This window comes from Sinocyclocheilus anshuiensis, unplaced genomic scaffold (genome assembly GCF_001515605.1).
Source record: "Sinocyclocheilus anshuiensis isolate Anshui unplaced genomic scaffold, SAMN03320099.WGS_v1.1 scaffold199, whole genome shotgun sequence".
NCBI lineage: Eukaryota > Metazoa > Chordata > Actinopteri > Cypriniformes > Cyprinidae > Sinocyclocheilus > Sinocyclocheilus anshuiensis.
This window is the reverse complement of record NW_015552582.1, coordinates 1799181-1816666: the sequence shown is the minus strand read 5'-3', so window position 1 is coordinate 1816666 and position 17486 is coordinate 1799181. Positions and strand designations below refer to the sequence as shown.

Genomic DNA, 17486 nt, shown 5'->3' with positions numbered 1-17486 from the left:
CTAACTTAATCACCTCTGATTGGCCATTGCGTTCCAGAAATCAACAGCTGAGTCTGTGATTGGCTACATTGCGCAACCTTTTAAACGTGTTATAAATAGAAACTATGCCTAGCTTGCACATGTCAATAATTTTAATGTTAATATTAGTTGTTCTTTTTGCTTTTGTGCAACAGATAAATAACAATTTATATGTTTTAAACACTTTATGTTTAGATAATTTCTATTTTGCGGGAGTCCCGCAAATCATTTTATTCTCCCGCATCCCTCACACACACGAGTCTCTTCCCACCCGCACTCGCCCATCAAGAGTTGTCCCGCACCGCACCCTGTTGCGTTGGGTCCCGCGGTCCTCCCGCGGGAGTGCAGGTCTCTAGTTCCAATCCCCTAAGACTTTTGTTCATCCTCAGAACACAATTGAAGATATTTTAAATTAAATCTGAGAGCTTTCTGTCCTTTCCTTGACAGCCTAACATTCCCGTCGCTTTAGAAAATTACAGTTGAACCACTGGAGTAACATCGACTACTTCCATGATGTTTTTACTACATTTCTGGGCCTTCGAAGTTGATTAGGCTGTCAAGGAAAGGACAGAAAGCTCTCAAATTTAATTTAAAATATATTCAAGTGTGTTCTGAAGATGAACAAAAGTCTTAGGGGATTGGAACAACATTAGGGTGAGTAATTAATGAAAGAATTTTCATTTTTGGGTGAACTATCCCATTAATACAATCATATTTGTCAGGTAATTGGTATATTTTTGGACTGACTTTGCATGAAATCACTTACAGTACCTTTAACACATACATAATATAAAATTGGGTATAAAAGGGATTATAATAATTAATACTGAGATAAAACAATGAAGTCATACTACAGCAACATCTACTTATTCATCACTTTGAGGTTAATATGTGTATTTGCCACTAACAAAGACCCTCTTCACTGAAGTGGTTTCTCAGACTTACATAACAGGCTCCTGGATCTCTTTGACTCCAATGAATTTAAGCTGGCCGGTGATTTCTGGTAAACTTTCACACCTGGCTAGGTTAACCCTGGGGTAGTACAGCAGATATGACAAACACATCTCATCCCGAGTACTAAGACCTCCCTGTATAAAAAAATAAAAAAATCCACATTACTAGGGTCAAGACCTTGAAATACTACACCAACATAATGCATCTGAAGCACTGTTCTAGCCAGAGGCCTGTGTCAAATTATGCACACTGCACAGTACTGAGCAAACTGAACTGACATGCACAGAGCAGCAAATATATCTTGATCTCTCTAATACGAATCCAAAACACCAGTGATTTGGCCATGATGTTTATAGATTGTGGACTGTCTACAGAGAAAAAGCAGCTCAGCTCAGCCTATCAGAAATGTGCAGCTCACTGCAGCTGGATCCATCTCCACAGACCTGCAGCTGTTTGCAGGCACATTATTTAGCCAAGAGCATGCAGTCTTTCACAGACCCCATTCAAAGGCATGTTTCTGTTCAGCTGTTCAGTTTGTAAAGAATTTGCATTCTTGTGCAGTGGGTTTCTTAGTTTTTAAACGGCATACCAGGTTAACAATTCATATTTGAGCTAATTTGTAATTATGAAATGAACATTTTGTCTTGAATTGTTGTTCCAAAGCTGTATGTCTTTCTTCTGTGATATTAAGATATTCAACAGAAGAAAGTAAGTCAGTCATTCAGGTTTGGAACTACATTAAGGGTGAGCAAATAAAGACAGATTTTTCATTTTTGGGTGAACTAAGTTGATAAACAAAATGAGAAAATAAAAAAAAAATGCTATTTTAAAATAATTTTATAAATTCCCAAAGGAAACTGTTAAATTAGCCCCTAGAATGGCCTACAAACCGGACATCATGACTGAACACTAACAGCTCTATTATGCTTGACTAAGCTTGCTGTTAACCAGGATTTCTATCATGAATAACTCTATAATTGGTATAATTCACAAGAAAACCTAGCCAAACAATATGACACGAATCTGTATAATTGTTGTTAGTAAAAGCAAACAAGGCTTTATAAGCCTTAATCTTACCCAGGTCATGTTCATTCTGCCTTTAGTGTTGTATCTACATTCAGTGATTAGAGAATCTCCCTGGTGACAGAAAAACATGTCAGTTAACACACAGATATTAAAAGTGAATTACAAAAACCATTTGCTTATCTATTATGCTCACTGTTGGGTGCTTGCCAAACAGATAGGCCATTGAAACTTATTTGAGAATAAACTGTTAAAACCTCACTGATCGTTATCACAGAACAGAACAGGATAACAAGTCACAACTCACACATGAGTCACCTCTCGCCTGTAGGCCCTTTTAAACAGACACCAGTCCTGCAGATGCACAGTGTGTGCTCTTTACATGTTGAATTTATTACACCACTCTTAGGTAATACAAAGTGCTTGGATATGGCTGAGACACTGGAGCAGATAATGGTAATTGCTCTATTCTTTACTGCTAAAACACTACCAATCCCTCAGCTATAAACTCAGAGCCCTGAAAACAATCTAAAGACTTTAGTCAGAGTAAACGGCATATTTAATTTGACCCAAATGAGACTGCGAGGGATAAAGCACAGTTTGTTCACTATATTGTGCCTTTATATCTAAATGTCTAAATTTAATAACCCATGATTTCTGGAGTTCTTATATTGCCTGGAAATTTGTGGGAACAGATTTTATTGTTTAACCACTATTGACACCCAGGTACACACCACTACGACATATTGAACAGACTGTACTTATGTCCCCCAGACAGCCACACCTTTTGCCCATTTGATTTTTCCATGACTTTTCCAGGCCTAGAATTCACCATTTTGAAATTCCCTGCTATTTCTAGGTTTTCCATAAATCAGTAACGTAAACTGTGAGGTTCACTGTATCTGATGATTAATGCAACATCAATTTCACCCTCAGATGGAGCAATGAAGATTATGAAACTGAAATGGACTCTGACTGACAGGCAGGATGATCCTCTCCTGGCTGAGTGGCTGGAACTCCTGGAAGTTGAAATCAAACTGATCATCTGAGGCTAGTGGCTGGAGCTCGACCTGCTGGCGGAAATGTCTGGCTCTGATAGCCCGTCCTGCCAGGTGAGCATGGAGCAGAACTGCAAACACATGAATTCCACTGTGCATCTCGCTGTCTAATGACTTGCAGGAAAAAAGACACATGTTATACTCTTATTATTTTCTGGGTCTGGGTTTTGAGAAACTTGCACTAGCATTCAAAAGTTAGGAATTACTAAGACATTTGTATCGTTTTGAAGAAACTTAATAGTTTTAATTTGATTTGATTGGTAAAAAAATTGTTGAAATAACTATTGTAATATTTACATTTTCTACACTACCATTTGGAGTTGAAAAAAATAAAAAATAAAATAAATTAATACTTTTATTCAGCAAGTATGCATTAAATTGATCAAAAGTGACTGTAATTATACTTATAATGATACTAAATATTTCTATTTCAAATAAATGTTTGTCATCAAAAATCCTGAAAAACTGTATCATGGTTTCCTCTGAAATATTAAAAAGCACAAATGTTTCCAACATTGATAATAATAAGAAATGTTACTTCAGCAGCAAATCAGCATATTAGAATGATTTCTGAAAAAATCCATGTGACACTGAAAACTGGAGTAATGGCTGCTGAAAATTCAGCTTTGCCATCATAGGAATAAATGACATTATAAATATATTAAAATGTTTTATTATTTTAAATTGTAATAACATTAAACAATAATACTATTTTTAATCTATTTTGATCAAATCAACACAGTCTTGGTGAGCATAAAAGTCTTTTAGAACATTGTTTATTCACATAAATAGCCATTTGTAATAATATAAGTCTTTACTGTAATTTAATGCATCCTGAGTATTGATTTCTTTCATAGTGATTTCAAATGTTTCAGTAGTAGTGTAGGTCTCAAATATGAACGTATAAAGTGTAAATGGAGTGTAACCACAATAATTCCTGGGTTTTATTTATTTATTTATTTTTTGCGGTCCCACCTCTTGGAGACACTCCTGTGTGCAGTGTCCCTCTGTAATATAATCCTGCATGCCTGGGGGCAGCATGTGGTAGAGACTGACCCACACTCCTGTCTCGATGACCCCAGCATCATAGCGCCTCAGGCTGGGGCTGTAGTACAAACGCAGGCCTGAACTGTCCACTATACCTGTGGTGAGACCAAAACCCAGCTCTGAAGCAGCTCTGAACTTCACGACTCAACCCTTACAGAAAAACTAATTATTTAGTAGCTGAAAATCACTGTAATATACCATGGAGACTACAGATCACTTCATGCACAGACACATAAAATACAATAAACGACACAAAAAGTCACAGGACTTAGTCATGTCTTATGTCACTTAGGGTAGCAAATGAGGCAGGTTTTAAACTGTTGAAGTGTATCATAACATACAATACCTCTTTGCAAAGATGGGTTATCGAAGTGAATCTCCATCTGTACATAGACTGGGTCTATTGAGGTTCCTATAGACATTCCAGCATGTGGAGGGTAGGTGAAGCCCTACAATGGATAAAAATAGTTTCTATTCAATATCTGAAACTCTTTTTATTATTAGAATGAATATGAACTTGAAATGAATATGAAATGACCACCTCTCCCCCAATAGCCCAAGCGAACAGGACGGTTTCACAGGTGAAGAAGGAGTCTGGCATATTTGGATGGTAGCATTCATGTCCTCTGTTGATCTCACTCTTGTTCAGATTGCTGTCGCACTGGTAGAGCAGAATGTGATGAACCAGATTCCCATGACCCTTCTGAATCATTGGCTCTATCTGAAAACAACAACAAACAGAGAGGAATATGAATAGCAGGGCTGTGCGCTCTCAGAATTGAATTGAGAATGCCTTTTCTATTCCAATTCTATTTCCGAATTTGAACTGAGATAGGATGCAGAATTGTTTGAATTTGAATTTAAGGAATTAAAAGGGTATTAAATTCAAATATGTAAAATAGTAACACTGCTTAAATTTAACTTAGCAGTAAAGAAAACCTTATTATGAAGGACTAAGTGATTATGAAATGTATTTGTTTATTATTAGTGCATTTATATAGTTATAGATTGAATCTGAAAATTATATCATAAATGTCAATAAATATGTCAGACTATGTGTTGAACATTTTGTGCTGCTGTTTGGTAAAATTATTTATTTTTATGGCTATATTAATATATGGCAAAATTTTGACAGTGTTGAATTTGTAATCTGCATATCAGAGAATGAACGGACTTAATTAGTCCAAATTATTAATGCCATTGTTTATATTTTATCAAAAGTCTTTTGATTACACCAATTCAAATTCCAGTTCAACAACAAATTCTTACATAAATTCTGAATTTAACCCAGCCCTGATTAATATTTAGTTGATGTACACAACCATTCAAAAGCTTGGGGTTTGTACGATTTTTAAATGTTTTTGAAAGAAGTCTCTCATACTCAGCCATGATGAATTTATGTGATCAAAAATACAGTAAAAAGTACTATTGTGAATTATTATGACATTTAAAAATATTTGTTATCTTTTTGTAATCTGTTTTAATTCCTGTGGTGGCAAAACTGAATTTATTTATTACTGTCACTTTTGTTTTAATGTTTTCCTGCTTATTAAAAATTGTAATTTCTTAAAATACCTAATTCCAAACTTTTGTACAGCAGTGCATATAATATAGTGAAAGTATTGCTTTAGTTGCAATTAAATGAATCTGAGAAGTTATTTAATCCAATACAAGAACACGTTCCACTACACTGTTCCAAGCTTTGATAAAGGGATCAGCCATAAGGATTTGATAAAAGTAGGTTATCTTTTTAAACCACTCTATTTTGATCCTCTACAAGAAAACTCTGTGTTTGTGGATTGTTGAGCTAAAACTAGCTTGGATATCTCTGGAATAGGAAGTGGGGAATTTTAGAATTATTTTTCTTCTCACAATGGGCTTCTTCTGTCGGAACTGGAATTCTAAATAAAAGCATTTCCTACTGTGTCCTGCCCTTCCAGGGGTCTCTGCCTGAAGCAGTGGGACCCTGGGCCAAACAGTGGCTGAATAAATATTCATACATTCCTTTATTTCCCTCCCACCTTCTCTTTTTTACCCATTGGGAGCCATTTTGTTTTGAAGCCACAAAATCTAATGAACATTTAGCTTATTGTGTAGTAGCATTCTGTTGTTTGTAACCAATAACAGCATGTCTGATCCATCCATCTAAAACCATCACAGATTCAGATCTTTCGATTCATATAATGCTAATGTTGTCATTATACTGTAAAACATCAAACATTATGATTTCTTGCACATGGCTGTATTGATGTTAATCAAAAGGATGCTATAAAAGTAATAACATTTTGTGTGTTTTGTCACTGAGAAGTCATCTCATTCTGAATCATTCAGAAATGTCGCACTGGGGTATTCTGGTAAATTGCTCATCACAGCCCAGAAAATGAGCTGGATGACAAACATTTGTGACAATTACCACTAGCACAACCCGATTTAAAAATACGCATGTGCATATTTGCACGAGGCTATTTATGCATTTATTCTTAGTAAATCATCTGTAATATGCCAAAGCAAATAAAGTAGACTGGAATTTATTTATTTTTTTTACAATGATTATTAGAGCACATTTTACAAGCCTTTATGCTTAGTTTACTAGCCATTTCTGAGTAAAAACTGTTCTAAAGTAAATCCTACACCAAATTTGTGGATCTTAGTAGCACCATACTGTATAAAGTACACCCAGGCAGCCTCTTCTGGCATCACATAGCATGAGGTTGACTGAATAAGGACAGTGACAATATGGCCTGAATATAGACAGTGAGAGCAGTGTCTGGAAAATCTGCTTCTGTTTGACAATTCAACATCTGCGCCATGAAACTGAGTGGGAACAGAGCAGAAAACATCCAGACACTGCTGTGGTTATGGGGCAGCTGCTGGCATCTGACTAACAGCCTGGAGCTTTCCGAATACCAGGCTACTGTATGCAGAGAGGACAGAAAAAGAGGGCGAAGAGGGGTCACAATAATTATTCACTTGTTGGTTTCAACTGATTTGTGTTCAGTTTATGTTAATGACAGATTAAATGGAGGCTAAATGTAATAACTCAATCATGGTCCATTTAAATGTACCCAAGCAATATTTAGGCCACAATTAAAGACTACATGCATTTAGTGAATGTGAGAACGTGTAAGTGTGCACTTGTCTGTATGTTTCATCATCGTGTGAAACACAGACTACGCACAAGTCTATTCGCTGTAGAGTCTTTGTATCCGGCGCATTACATACTGAACACTGCAGCAAACTAAATGGGTTACATTCATACTGTGAACTGCTCACTTCTGCATGTTCAGCACTTATCTTTTCGCTAAAAAAGTGGAGCTGTAGCCATAGTTATGAATTCATGGAGATGAATGCATGCCTGTCTTTCCTGAATTTTACATGGGCACAAAATGGTGACAACAACTATTAAATTAAATTAAAGGTTAGTGCATCTGAAAAATTAGCCTGAAAGGATGATGCTTAATGTAGCATTTTATCATATGATTAAAGTAGCTATTCTGACTCTAATTAAGAAAACTTCAAAAGCTTAGTTATGGGAAGACTCTTTTATCTGGGTCAGATAGTATAATTTCAGTAACATGTCTGATCTACAAATAGCAGCTGCAAAAGACAATAATAAGCAGGTGAGACAAAAAAAGAAGCTGAGAGAGAGAGACAGAAAGAGATCTAAACCGACGCAGGTGACAAGATACTATAGCAAAATAAACTATGTAAAAACAACCAATATGAGGTAAAACATGCCATGTTTTGAAATGAAAGTAGTTCAGCATTTTTCATAACAGCTTCTGTTGCTATTAAATGCTGAAAGAATAATCAAACACGCTTACCAAAACTGCGTTCAGCATTCACACTGACACTGATTAAATCTGTTAAGATCACAGAGTTGGATCTGATTCATTCTCAAATAAAGCAATTTGTTTAATATACACAAACTCCTGGAAACAGGAACTGAACAGAACGACCAGGTTACACGTAACGAGAACTGACAAGGAACAGAAGAAAACACAGGGCTTAAATACACTGAAACAAACCAATCAAACAGGTGCAGACACTAATCAAATGAATGAGTAACTAAGATAACAAACTAGTGGCAGGAAAATAGGAACAAAGGAAACAAGGTCAAACAAGGAAAACTAGAACAAAACCAAAACAGAACATGGGTCAAAGACGAAAAAGTGTTTAAGCATAAAAACAATAAGTGTAATACTGCTTTAAATTGTTGTTGTTTTTCCCCCCAAAAAATAAAAATAATTCTGTTTAATTTAATTGCAATTTTGTTTTTGTTTTTCTGAGCAAAAAATACATATCATACATTTTTCCCTGATTTACAGAAGAGACCCACTAAAATGTCATTCAGTGTATCTTGTCAGGCATATTTACAACAAAAATCAATTTATGACATATTAAAAGACTAATTACTTTCACCCCAAATACTAATTAGTTGTAATTTTACATTTTTAAAATTTGCCACTATCCTAGGTTTTGCCCAATTGTCAGTAAGAATTTTTTACTCATTTAAAACACAATAAAATTTTATATGCTCCCTTATTCTTTTATATATTTTAATATGTACACGTCAGAATAAGCATGTTGTTTGAATTTTTACATAAATATTGTGTTACACTGAATGACAATGTAACATTATTTCAACCAAATTTTGACATTTTATTCTATCACAGATTCAGATCTTTCGATTCATATAATGCTAATGTTGTCATTATACTGTAAAACATCAAACATTATGATTTCTTGCACATGGCTGTATTGATGTTAATCAAAAGGATGCTATAAAAGTAATAACATTTTGTGTGTTTTGTCACTGAGAAGTCATCTCATTCTGAATCATTCAGAAATGTCGCACTGGGGTATTCTGGTAAATTGCTCATCACAGCCCAGAAAATGAGCTGGATGACAAACATTTGTGACAATTACCACTAGCACAACCCGATTTAAAAATACGCATGTGCATATTTGCACGAGGCTATTTATGCATTTATTCTTAGTAAATCATCTGTAATATGCCAAAGCAAATAAAGTAGACTGGAATTTATTTATTTTTTTTACAATGATTATTAGAGCACATTTTACAAGCCTTTATGCTTAGTTTACTAGCCATTTCTGAGTAAAAACTGTTCTAAAGTAAATCCTACACCAAATTTGTGGATCTTAGTAGCACCATACTGTATAAAGTACACCCAGGCAGCCTCTTCTGGCATCACATAGCATGAGGTTGACTGAATAAGGACAGTGACAATATGGCCTGAATATAGACAGTGAGAGCAGTGTCTGGAAAATCTGCTTCTGTTTGACAATTCAACATCTGCGCCATGAAACTGAGTGGGAACAGAGCAGAAAACATCCAGACACTGCTGTGGTTATGGGGCAGCTGCTGGCATCTGACTAACAGCCTGGAGCTTTCCGAATACCAGGCTACTGTATGCAGAGAGGACAGAAAAAGAGGGCGAAGAGGGGTCACAATAATTATTCACTTGTTGGTTTCAACTGATTTGTGTTCAGTTTATGTTAATGACAGATTAAATGGAGGCTAAATGTAATAACTCAATCATGGTCCATTTAAATGTACCCAAGCAATATTTAGGCCACAATTAAAGACTACATGCATTTAGTGAATGTGAGAACGTGTAAGTGTGCACTTGTCTGTATGTTTCATCATCGTGTGAAACACAGACTACGCACAAGTCTATTCGCTGTAGAGTCTTTGTATCCGGCGCATTACATACTGAACACTGCAGCAAACTAAATGGGTTACATTCATACTGTGAACTGCTCACTTCTGCATGTTCAGCACTTATCTTTTCGCTAAAAAAGTGGAGCTGTAGCCATAGTTATGAATTCATGGAGATGAATGCATGCCTGTCTTTCCTGAATTTTACATGGGCACAAAATGGTGACAACAACTATTAAATTAAATTAAAGGTTAGTGCATCTGAAAAATTAGCCTGAAAGGATGATGCTTAATGTAGCATTTTATCATATGATTAAAGTAGCTATTCTGACTCTAATTAAGAAAACTTCAAAAGCTTAGTTATGGGAAGACTCTTTTATCTGGGTCAGATAGTATAATTTCAGTAACATGTCTGATCTACAAATAGCAGCTGCAAAAGACAATAATAAGCAGGTGAGACAAAAAAAGAAGCTGAGAGAGAGAGACAGAAAGAGATCTAAACCGACGCAGGTGACAAGATACTATAGCAAAATAAACTATGTAAAAACAACCAATATGAGGTAAAACATGCCATGTTTTGAAATGAAAGTAGTTCAGCATTTTTCATAACAGCTTCTGTTGCTATTAAATGCTGAAAGAATAATCAAACACGCTTACCAAAACTGCGTTCAGCATTCACACTGACACTGATTAAATCTGTTAAGATCACAGAGTTGGATCTGATTCATTCTCAAATAAAGCAATTTGTTTAATATACACAAACTCCTGGAAACAGGAACTGAACAGAACGACCAGGTTACACGTAACGAGAACTGACAAGGAACAGAAGAAAACACAGGGCTTAAATACACTGAAACAAACCAATCAAACAGGTGCAGACACTAATCAAATGAATGAGTAACTAAGATAACAAACTAGTGGCAGGAAAATAGGAACAAAGGAAACAAGGTCAAACAAGGAAAACTAGAACAAAACCAAAACAGAACATGGGTCAAAGACGAAAAAGTGTTTAAGCATAAAAACAATAAGTGTAATACTGCTTTAAATTGTTGTTGTTTTTCCCCCCAAAAAATAAAAATAATTCTGTTTAATTTAATTGCAATTTTGTTTTTGTTTTTCTGAGCAAAAAATACATATCATACATTTTTCCCTGATTTACAGAAGAGACCCACTAAAATGTCATTCAGTGTATCTTGTCAGGCATATTTACAACAAAAATCAATTTATGACATATTAAAAGACTAATTACTTTCACCCCAAATACTAATTAGTTGTAATTTTACATTTTTAAAATTTGCCACTATCCTAGGTTTTGCCCATTTGTCAGTAAGAATTTTTTACTCATTTAAAACACAATTAAATTTAATATGCTCCCTTATTCTTTTATATATTTTAAGTACACGTCAGAATAAGCATGTTGTTTGAATTTTTACATAAATATTGTGTTACACTGAATGACAATGTAACATTATTTCAACCAAATTTTGACATTTTATTCTCCAAAAACTTATTTGAAACCTTAAAAGTAGACACTTTACTTACATTTAATGTGCTTTCTATGGACATAAAATCACTTTTGTAAATTTCTTTTGATGCGGACATCTTATTGTCTTTGACCCACATACATCTGACAGATGCATTGTAAAGTTTGATTAATTCTTGTGAATTAGTTTCGCAGTGGTCCTCCTTCACATATGTTGCATCGGAAAAACATTTGATGGAATCTGTTCATCCAGAAATGAACAGATTCACAAAAATGATTCCCTAATTCGAGTTGCTGTACTATCTTTCTGATTTAGTTATGTAAATTATTGTTATTGTATCAGCAAATATATATTTTAGTGTAGCTAGCGACCTTTAGCTAAAACATAAGCTTGACTGAAGTTGAACTGCTTTAAACTGTGATTATCTTGTAGCTTGGCAAGCTACAGTCAGTAGCTGCCCCAACACTGTGATAATCTAGTCTTATCTACATTTTCTTGGTATGTACATTTGATAAAGATTATATCAATTAATTACAGTACTCGATTGACAAGAATCTGTTTAAAACTGTAGACAGAGGAAAATGCACAAGCTTCATGAAAGCCCATAAATGTAAGTACGGAAGAAGTGAACTGAGATGGTAGAAGGTACTTCACAACAGGGAGCGTTTAATTGGCAATATGCAAGCCTGCAATTTCTTAAGCATGCATCTCTGGAATAATAGTTACTGTATATCATGGCTTGAATGAATGTAAATGTTTTTAAACTTTATGATTTGATTAAGATTGGCATGCTTTAAAATTTAAAGAGTTTTTTTTTTTACTCACTCTGATTATATGATGTTTCTTCTTCAGCTCTGGAAATTTAAGGATCTGACACCAGTATGTTGTATCCTTATGAGGTACAGGAACCTACAATATTTGAATATGTTAAAGTTTTGGATAAAAGGTTTGCATCAGTCACAAAACAGTTAAATGTAGCAGTCAGCGACAAGCAGAAGTATTCCATTGTGGACTGGAGAGCGTGGGCATTTTATTAATCCAATTTCCTGTTTTTTTTCCTATTCAATGCTGAGTATTTGTTATGTGGTTGTAAATATGTACACTCTTATAAAATCTGGTGTTTGGCAGTATCCCACAGGCATAAAAGGGGCCTTGTTTTCATTCAAAATACCCAATCAGGAAGTAAAAGGGTCTGTATTTAAAAAGGATTCATATGTAACCAAGGACCTTGATTCCTAAGCATGCAAAAAATAGATGAAACAGTAGGTATAACAGTGCCTAGGGCTAATAAGTTCTCTGTCACTCCTAGCTCATCAAACACTCCAGCAGTCTGCTGAATGAACTTTCCTCACCTCCTTGTTTTGAAGGTCAAAGAAAGCTGTTCCTGCTGGGATGCTGGAGCTGGTTCCAGGGTTGAGTAATCGCAGACTCTTTCTGCCTCTGTTCGTCCCATGGTAGACTGGTCCTGACAGTCCCACGTCCTCCGCATGGAACGCCCAGATCACTCTCACTGTACTGCCCTGCAGAGTAACAAATTATGGGTAATTGTAGACTTAAGTGCAAGAGACTTCTTATATAAGTAATAATTTGACAACATTTTAGGGAAGTGAGTTTATTTAACTCCTTAATAAAACACTGTACTATTGTTTCCCCCCGAACAAAAGGCCAAGTGCTGAAACTATAATTACAACCGAGAGTCCAGTTAAAAAGCTTTGGTTTTGTGCATGCTCCAAAAAACTGGATAAAGAAACCTTGCCGCTGATGTTTCTTTTAGACTTTTGGAGCCAGATGTAATGATGCAGGCAGGTAAACCTACCGTAATGACTTTGTCATTGTCATCACAGGTCTGGAGGTTTCTGCTGAAAGCCAGGACAGTATGTGTGTCATTCTCTCTGCCGTACAGCAGCTGATAGCTCTGCAGCGCATCTTTATGGACCTTTCTATTTGAGTCTGTATAGTAGTCCTGAGCAGAATGAGGAGGAACGAAGTTAATTTATCTCAGGTTTGAACATTTTGAGTCTGAATCAGAAAAGAAGGTATTTTTATGGAGCATTGGACTGTGTGAATAAATGCATGTGCATGTGGTCACATTTGATAACCTTTGATCTAAATGTTTGGTTAACTGCACTGGCAAATGTCCTATTTTTTTCCCCAATACATTCAGACACAAGTGTGAATATGTTTTGGAACAAAACATGTCATGACTCATGCCTACAAAACTAAAACAGAAATGTATCGATATAAATGAGCCTTCATTACACAATGCTGATGAACAGTGCTGTGCTGAAAACTAATCATAAACTTCTATTGTATACATCATACAGTTTACAGCTGGATGGAGATTATAATGTGCAGAGAATATGGACAGCAGGTGTGGATGTATTTAAATATCGACCTGCTTGCATTTGAAACAGTAGTGTTTATTTGAGTACTGTCTGAATAAAATCCAGGTCACAACAGGGAAGCTGATTGTAGTCAGGTCATTGGGTCAGTGGATGATCTCATTGCAATAGATTTCAGGACACAAAAAGCTATCACTGCAGATTTAAATGTTCGACAGTGGTCTTTAAAGGGTTAGTTCACCCAAACATTTAAATTAGCCCATAAATTACTCACCCTGAAGTCATCCTAGGTGTATATGACTTTCTTCTTTCAGACGAATCCAGTCGGAGTTATATTAAAAATTGTCTTTGATCTTTCAAGCTCTATCGTTGTACTCAGCGGGTGTTGCAGTGCTTCGGTTCAAATGACGTGAAATAAAAAGGGGGGTGAACAAAGGCCTCCTGTAGCGAATCGATGCGTTTTTTTAAGAAAAATATCCATATTCAGTACAACGATAGAGCTTGAAAGATCAAAGACAATTTTTAATATAACTCCGACTGGATTCGTCTGAAAGAAGAAAGTCATATACACCTAGGATGACTTCAGGGTGAGTAATTTATGGGCTAATTTAAATGTTTGGGTGAACTAACCCTTTAATGTTGCTCACACTCTTGAAAAACATAATTTTAGAATAAACTCTATGATCATAGCATGTTTACTGTAAAAAAAAAATGATGAAAGTCAAGTAATAATGACAAATTATATCAATATATAAACAATATAGTTTTGCAACCACAATCAATATAGATGTTTTGTGATCCAAATGAGTGCAAATTCATTTTCATGTTTTGGGATTTATGTCTAATTGTAAAGTTTAAATTGCTGTGTGTTGCCCATATGACAATGCATGGCTGTAAGTAAGTAATTGAGTAATTATGCAAATGCCTGTGAAGTGTGAGCTGTGTTGTTTCCTGATGAATGCACAGTGTGACTATGGGATAGGAAAAAAAGTTTTATTTATTTATTTTTACCTATTATTGTTGTAGAAATTAATTGGATGGAAGCAAACATGTTGTTAATTTTATTTTATTACAAGTATTCATCATAGATCCATCCCAAACTAGTTTTGTTAGAAAAATAAATAAGAGTCAAATGACTTGAATCATTTCAGTACTTCAAACAGAAACGATAAAAATCAATCCAGCACATCATTTGCAGAAATCAAATGCAGCAGACAAATTTTAAATTGTGAGTCAGCGTTCTCTAACTGTGTAAGCAGTATTGAACGTGATTTGCATTCAAACCTAAAAGGTGTGTGCACACTTACCAGCAGATATGGACTTCCTTTGAGCACACCACCTATCACGATATCAGACGAGGACATCGCACCGGTCGGTGACAAACCGAATCCTATATATCCCCTCGTTTCCACTTCTACTTCAAAAGTTATCGTGGACTCGTCAAACCCCCACTTAATGTTGTATCTCCCATCCGCATCTAGGGCAGCTGAATGAACGAATCGTGTCCCCTGTGAGCATGCCGAGCTGAAGAGTGAAGTTAAGAAAACTAGAGCGTAAAGAGGCTGATTTTCAGACATATCGAGCTTAATCGCAAACAACACCGACGGCACTCAAGGACGCTTTTTATCCATAGAGCGGTTTATGGAAATGCAACTTCCGAGGGCAAGAGTGTTTGTTTGCTTTGGTGCATTGGAGGAGAATGATCCTTTCAAGCGCTGGCAGCCTCCCACCGCTGAACTGTTGGAACTTGTGTGATTTCCCTTTGATGTGGAAAGACATGTAGAGCTGCACACCGCGTCTACGAGCGCGCGACGCGACAAAAGAACGCTCACGTTATTATCAAGCAGCTGCCGTACAGTCATTATATTCAACGGCGTGATTACAATACACTGTTAAACCTGTAATGTATCGTATTTAAAGTACAAGATGAAGAACCAATTGAATGCTGGTGATCCAAACGTTGTTTAGATAAAATCCTGTTTCGCTGAGCAGTTTTATTTTGCTCTGTTATACGTACCACAAACTTTAATTATAACAATTAATAACATAATTAATTTCTTCATGAGTAGCCTAAGTGAAAATGTAGCCTTAAGCTTATCTATATACAGACTTAACCCAATCCCTACCCCTAAACCTAACCTTACCCATAATTTATTCCTAAAATCAGAGGGAAATGGTAGCTCATTAACAAGGGTGTATAAGCACCTAATCCTGATTGTAAGCCTAAAACTGTCATTTTCCGAAAAGTTATCTCTCAATTCTGATTGGTTGATTGGAATGATGTTCCAGGAACATGTTGTAGCTACTTGGTGAAATCACGCTCACCAACATACAACATTGCAAACGTTGCAGCCGTTCATTATCAGAATAAAATACAGTCAACCAAATATAGATACACTGGTAATTAAAATCGTCCATACAATCCGTGTCGTCCAGCCTGAGCTCGGTACAAGCACATATTTGGTCATGTGAAGAGTGTGATTTTTGTTTTGTTTTGCGGAAAGCGCGTTAAGTAAAAGCATGGTTTACATAGTAAATAATAGTTTAGCATTCAAATACATCGCGAATATAGAAACATGGATTTGTGCCGAATGATAGAGGTAGACTGCGTGAGAACAAAGGCGTTTGCTTTCAATTTCGCTTTAAATGAATTCGTTTTGGCTTGTTTAGCAATTTATATTTTTCATTCTTGTTTTGTTCTGAATGGGCTACAGATACATTTAAAGGATTTGTGGAGTGAGGAGAACTAAAATAGCCCATAGGCTTGCTATTGTGTTTATTGCTTGTTCATTAGGGCCTATAACATTCCGCTTTATTTACCGCTATTAGCCTATTTCTGAATGTAATTGCGGTTTGTGCTTGAAAGTGAAAGTAACTCAAAAATAACACAAAAGTAGTGTAACGCATTACAATTCAGAGACAGTAATATTGTAATGTAACAAATTACTTTCAAAAGGCAGTAATAAGTAATATATAATGTATTACATGTTGGAAGTAACTTGCCCAACACTGTATATAGTATGCAAAAAGAGATAGGCCTACTTCAAATGAGCAGGATGTCAGCCTGTACAGTATTTATAACATAGTATGAGAACAATACCTGGATGACCTCTACTGCAGTGGATCTCAACCAGGGGGCCGGGGACCACCTAGGGGCCTCAGCAAATTTCCAAGGGGACCACAAGATCCAAGGGGGACCTCAACAGGCATTAAATCTGCCAAAAAGTATTAAAAATCAAGATGTCTATTTTAATTGACTTTTTAATTCCTTTAAATGTTTTTTTGTTTCCTTGAAGAAGGATACCTGCTGTTCAGAGAAAAAAATAAACATGAGAAAGAATAATTTTAAAAGTGTAATTTCTAGACCTGGATAAATCATGAAATTAAACTCCAATATCTCGATGGGCATTTTTATAATGGATACATTAAGCTCTAAATATTTCATTGAATATATATATATATATATATATATACATCCCTTAGCCAGTAAATCCAAACAACTGAAAAAAGTCATGGGAGCTTCAATATTGTTGTGGACAGTTGCTGCCTTGGAGTCAAAACGGTTGAGAATGACGGCTTCAAGCATCCAGTGAGATTCTATGCTTTACATATCACTTTGGAAACAGTGACTCATTTTAATGAATCTTAATTACTGTACCATGTGTTTTTTTTTGTGTGAGTAGAAGGTGCACAAGTAAATCAAGTTTCGCAAGTTTTGGCAAGCAGGTTCTATGTATGATAGCGACATAGAGATGAGCGATGTTCTTAATTTAAATGATCATCTTTGTTTGTAAGGTGCAAAGACATTAGGCTCCTAAATACTTCTGGATTTTCCAAGTTATGAAAAAAAAAAAAAAGATTAGGGCCTTTCGCACCG

At 35.6% G+C, this 17486-nt stretch overlaps 1 protein-coding gene across 2 annotated transcripts in view; it reads right to left on the bottom strand.

Annotated features, from left to right (window-relative positions):
• The window catches only part of LOC107665327 (DBH-like monooxygenase protein 1 homolog), a 25062-nt gene extending 9698 nt beyond the window's left edge, over positions 1–15364 (bottom strand). Inside the window, exons 1-10 of one of the 2 annotated variants that reach the window (XM_016456155.1) lie at positions 14917–15364; positions 13084–13230; positions 12620–12787; positions 12093–12176; positions 4642–4821; positions 4447–4549; positions 4029–4195; positions 2976–3167; positions 2050–2109; positions 964–1106 (exon numbers count right to left, since the gene is read on the bottom strand). In XM_016456155.1, the coding sequence (XP_016311641.1) occupies positions 964–1106; positions 2050–2109; positions 2976–3167; positions 4029–4195; positions 4447–4549; positions 4642–4821; positions 12093–12176; positions 12620–12787; positions 13084–13230; positions 14917–15186 (1514 nt within the window). In that variant the 5' untranslated portion in view covers positions 15187–15364. The remainder of the gene's footprint in view (positions 1–963; positions 1107–2049; positions 2110–2975; positions 3168–4028; positions 4196–4446; positions 4550–4641; positions 4822–12092; positions 12177–12619; positions 12788–13083; positions 13231–14916) is intronic. The other variant, XM_016456156.1, reaches the window with a different exon arrangement.
• Between the last annotated feature and the right edge of the window lie 2122 nt (positions 15365–17486).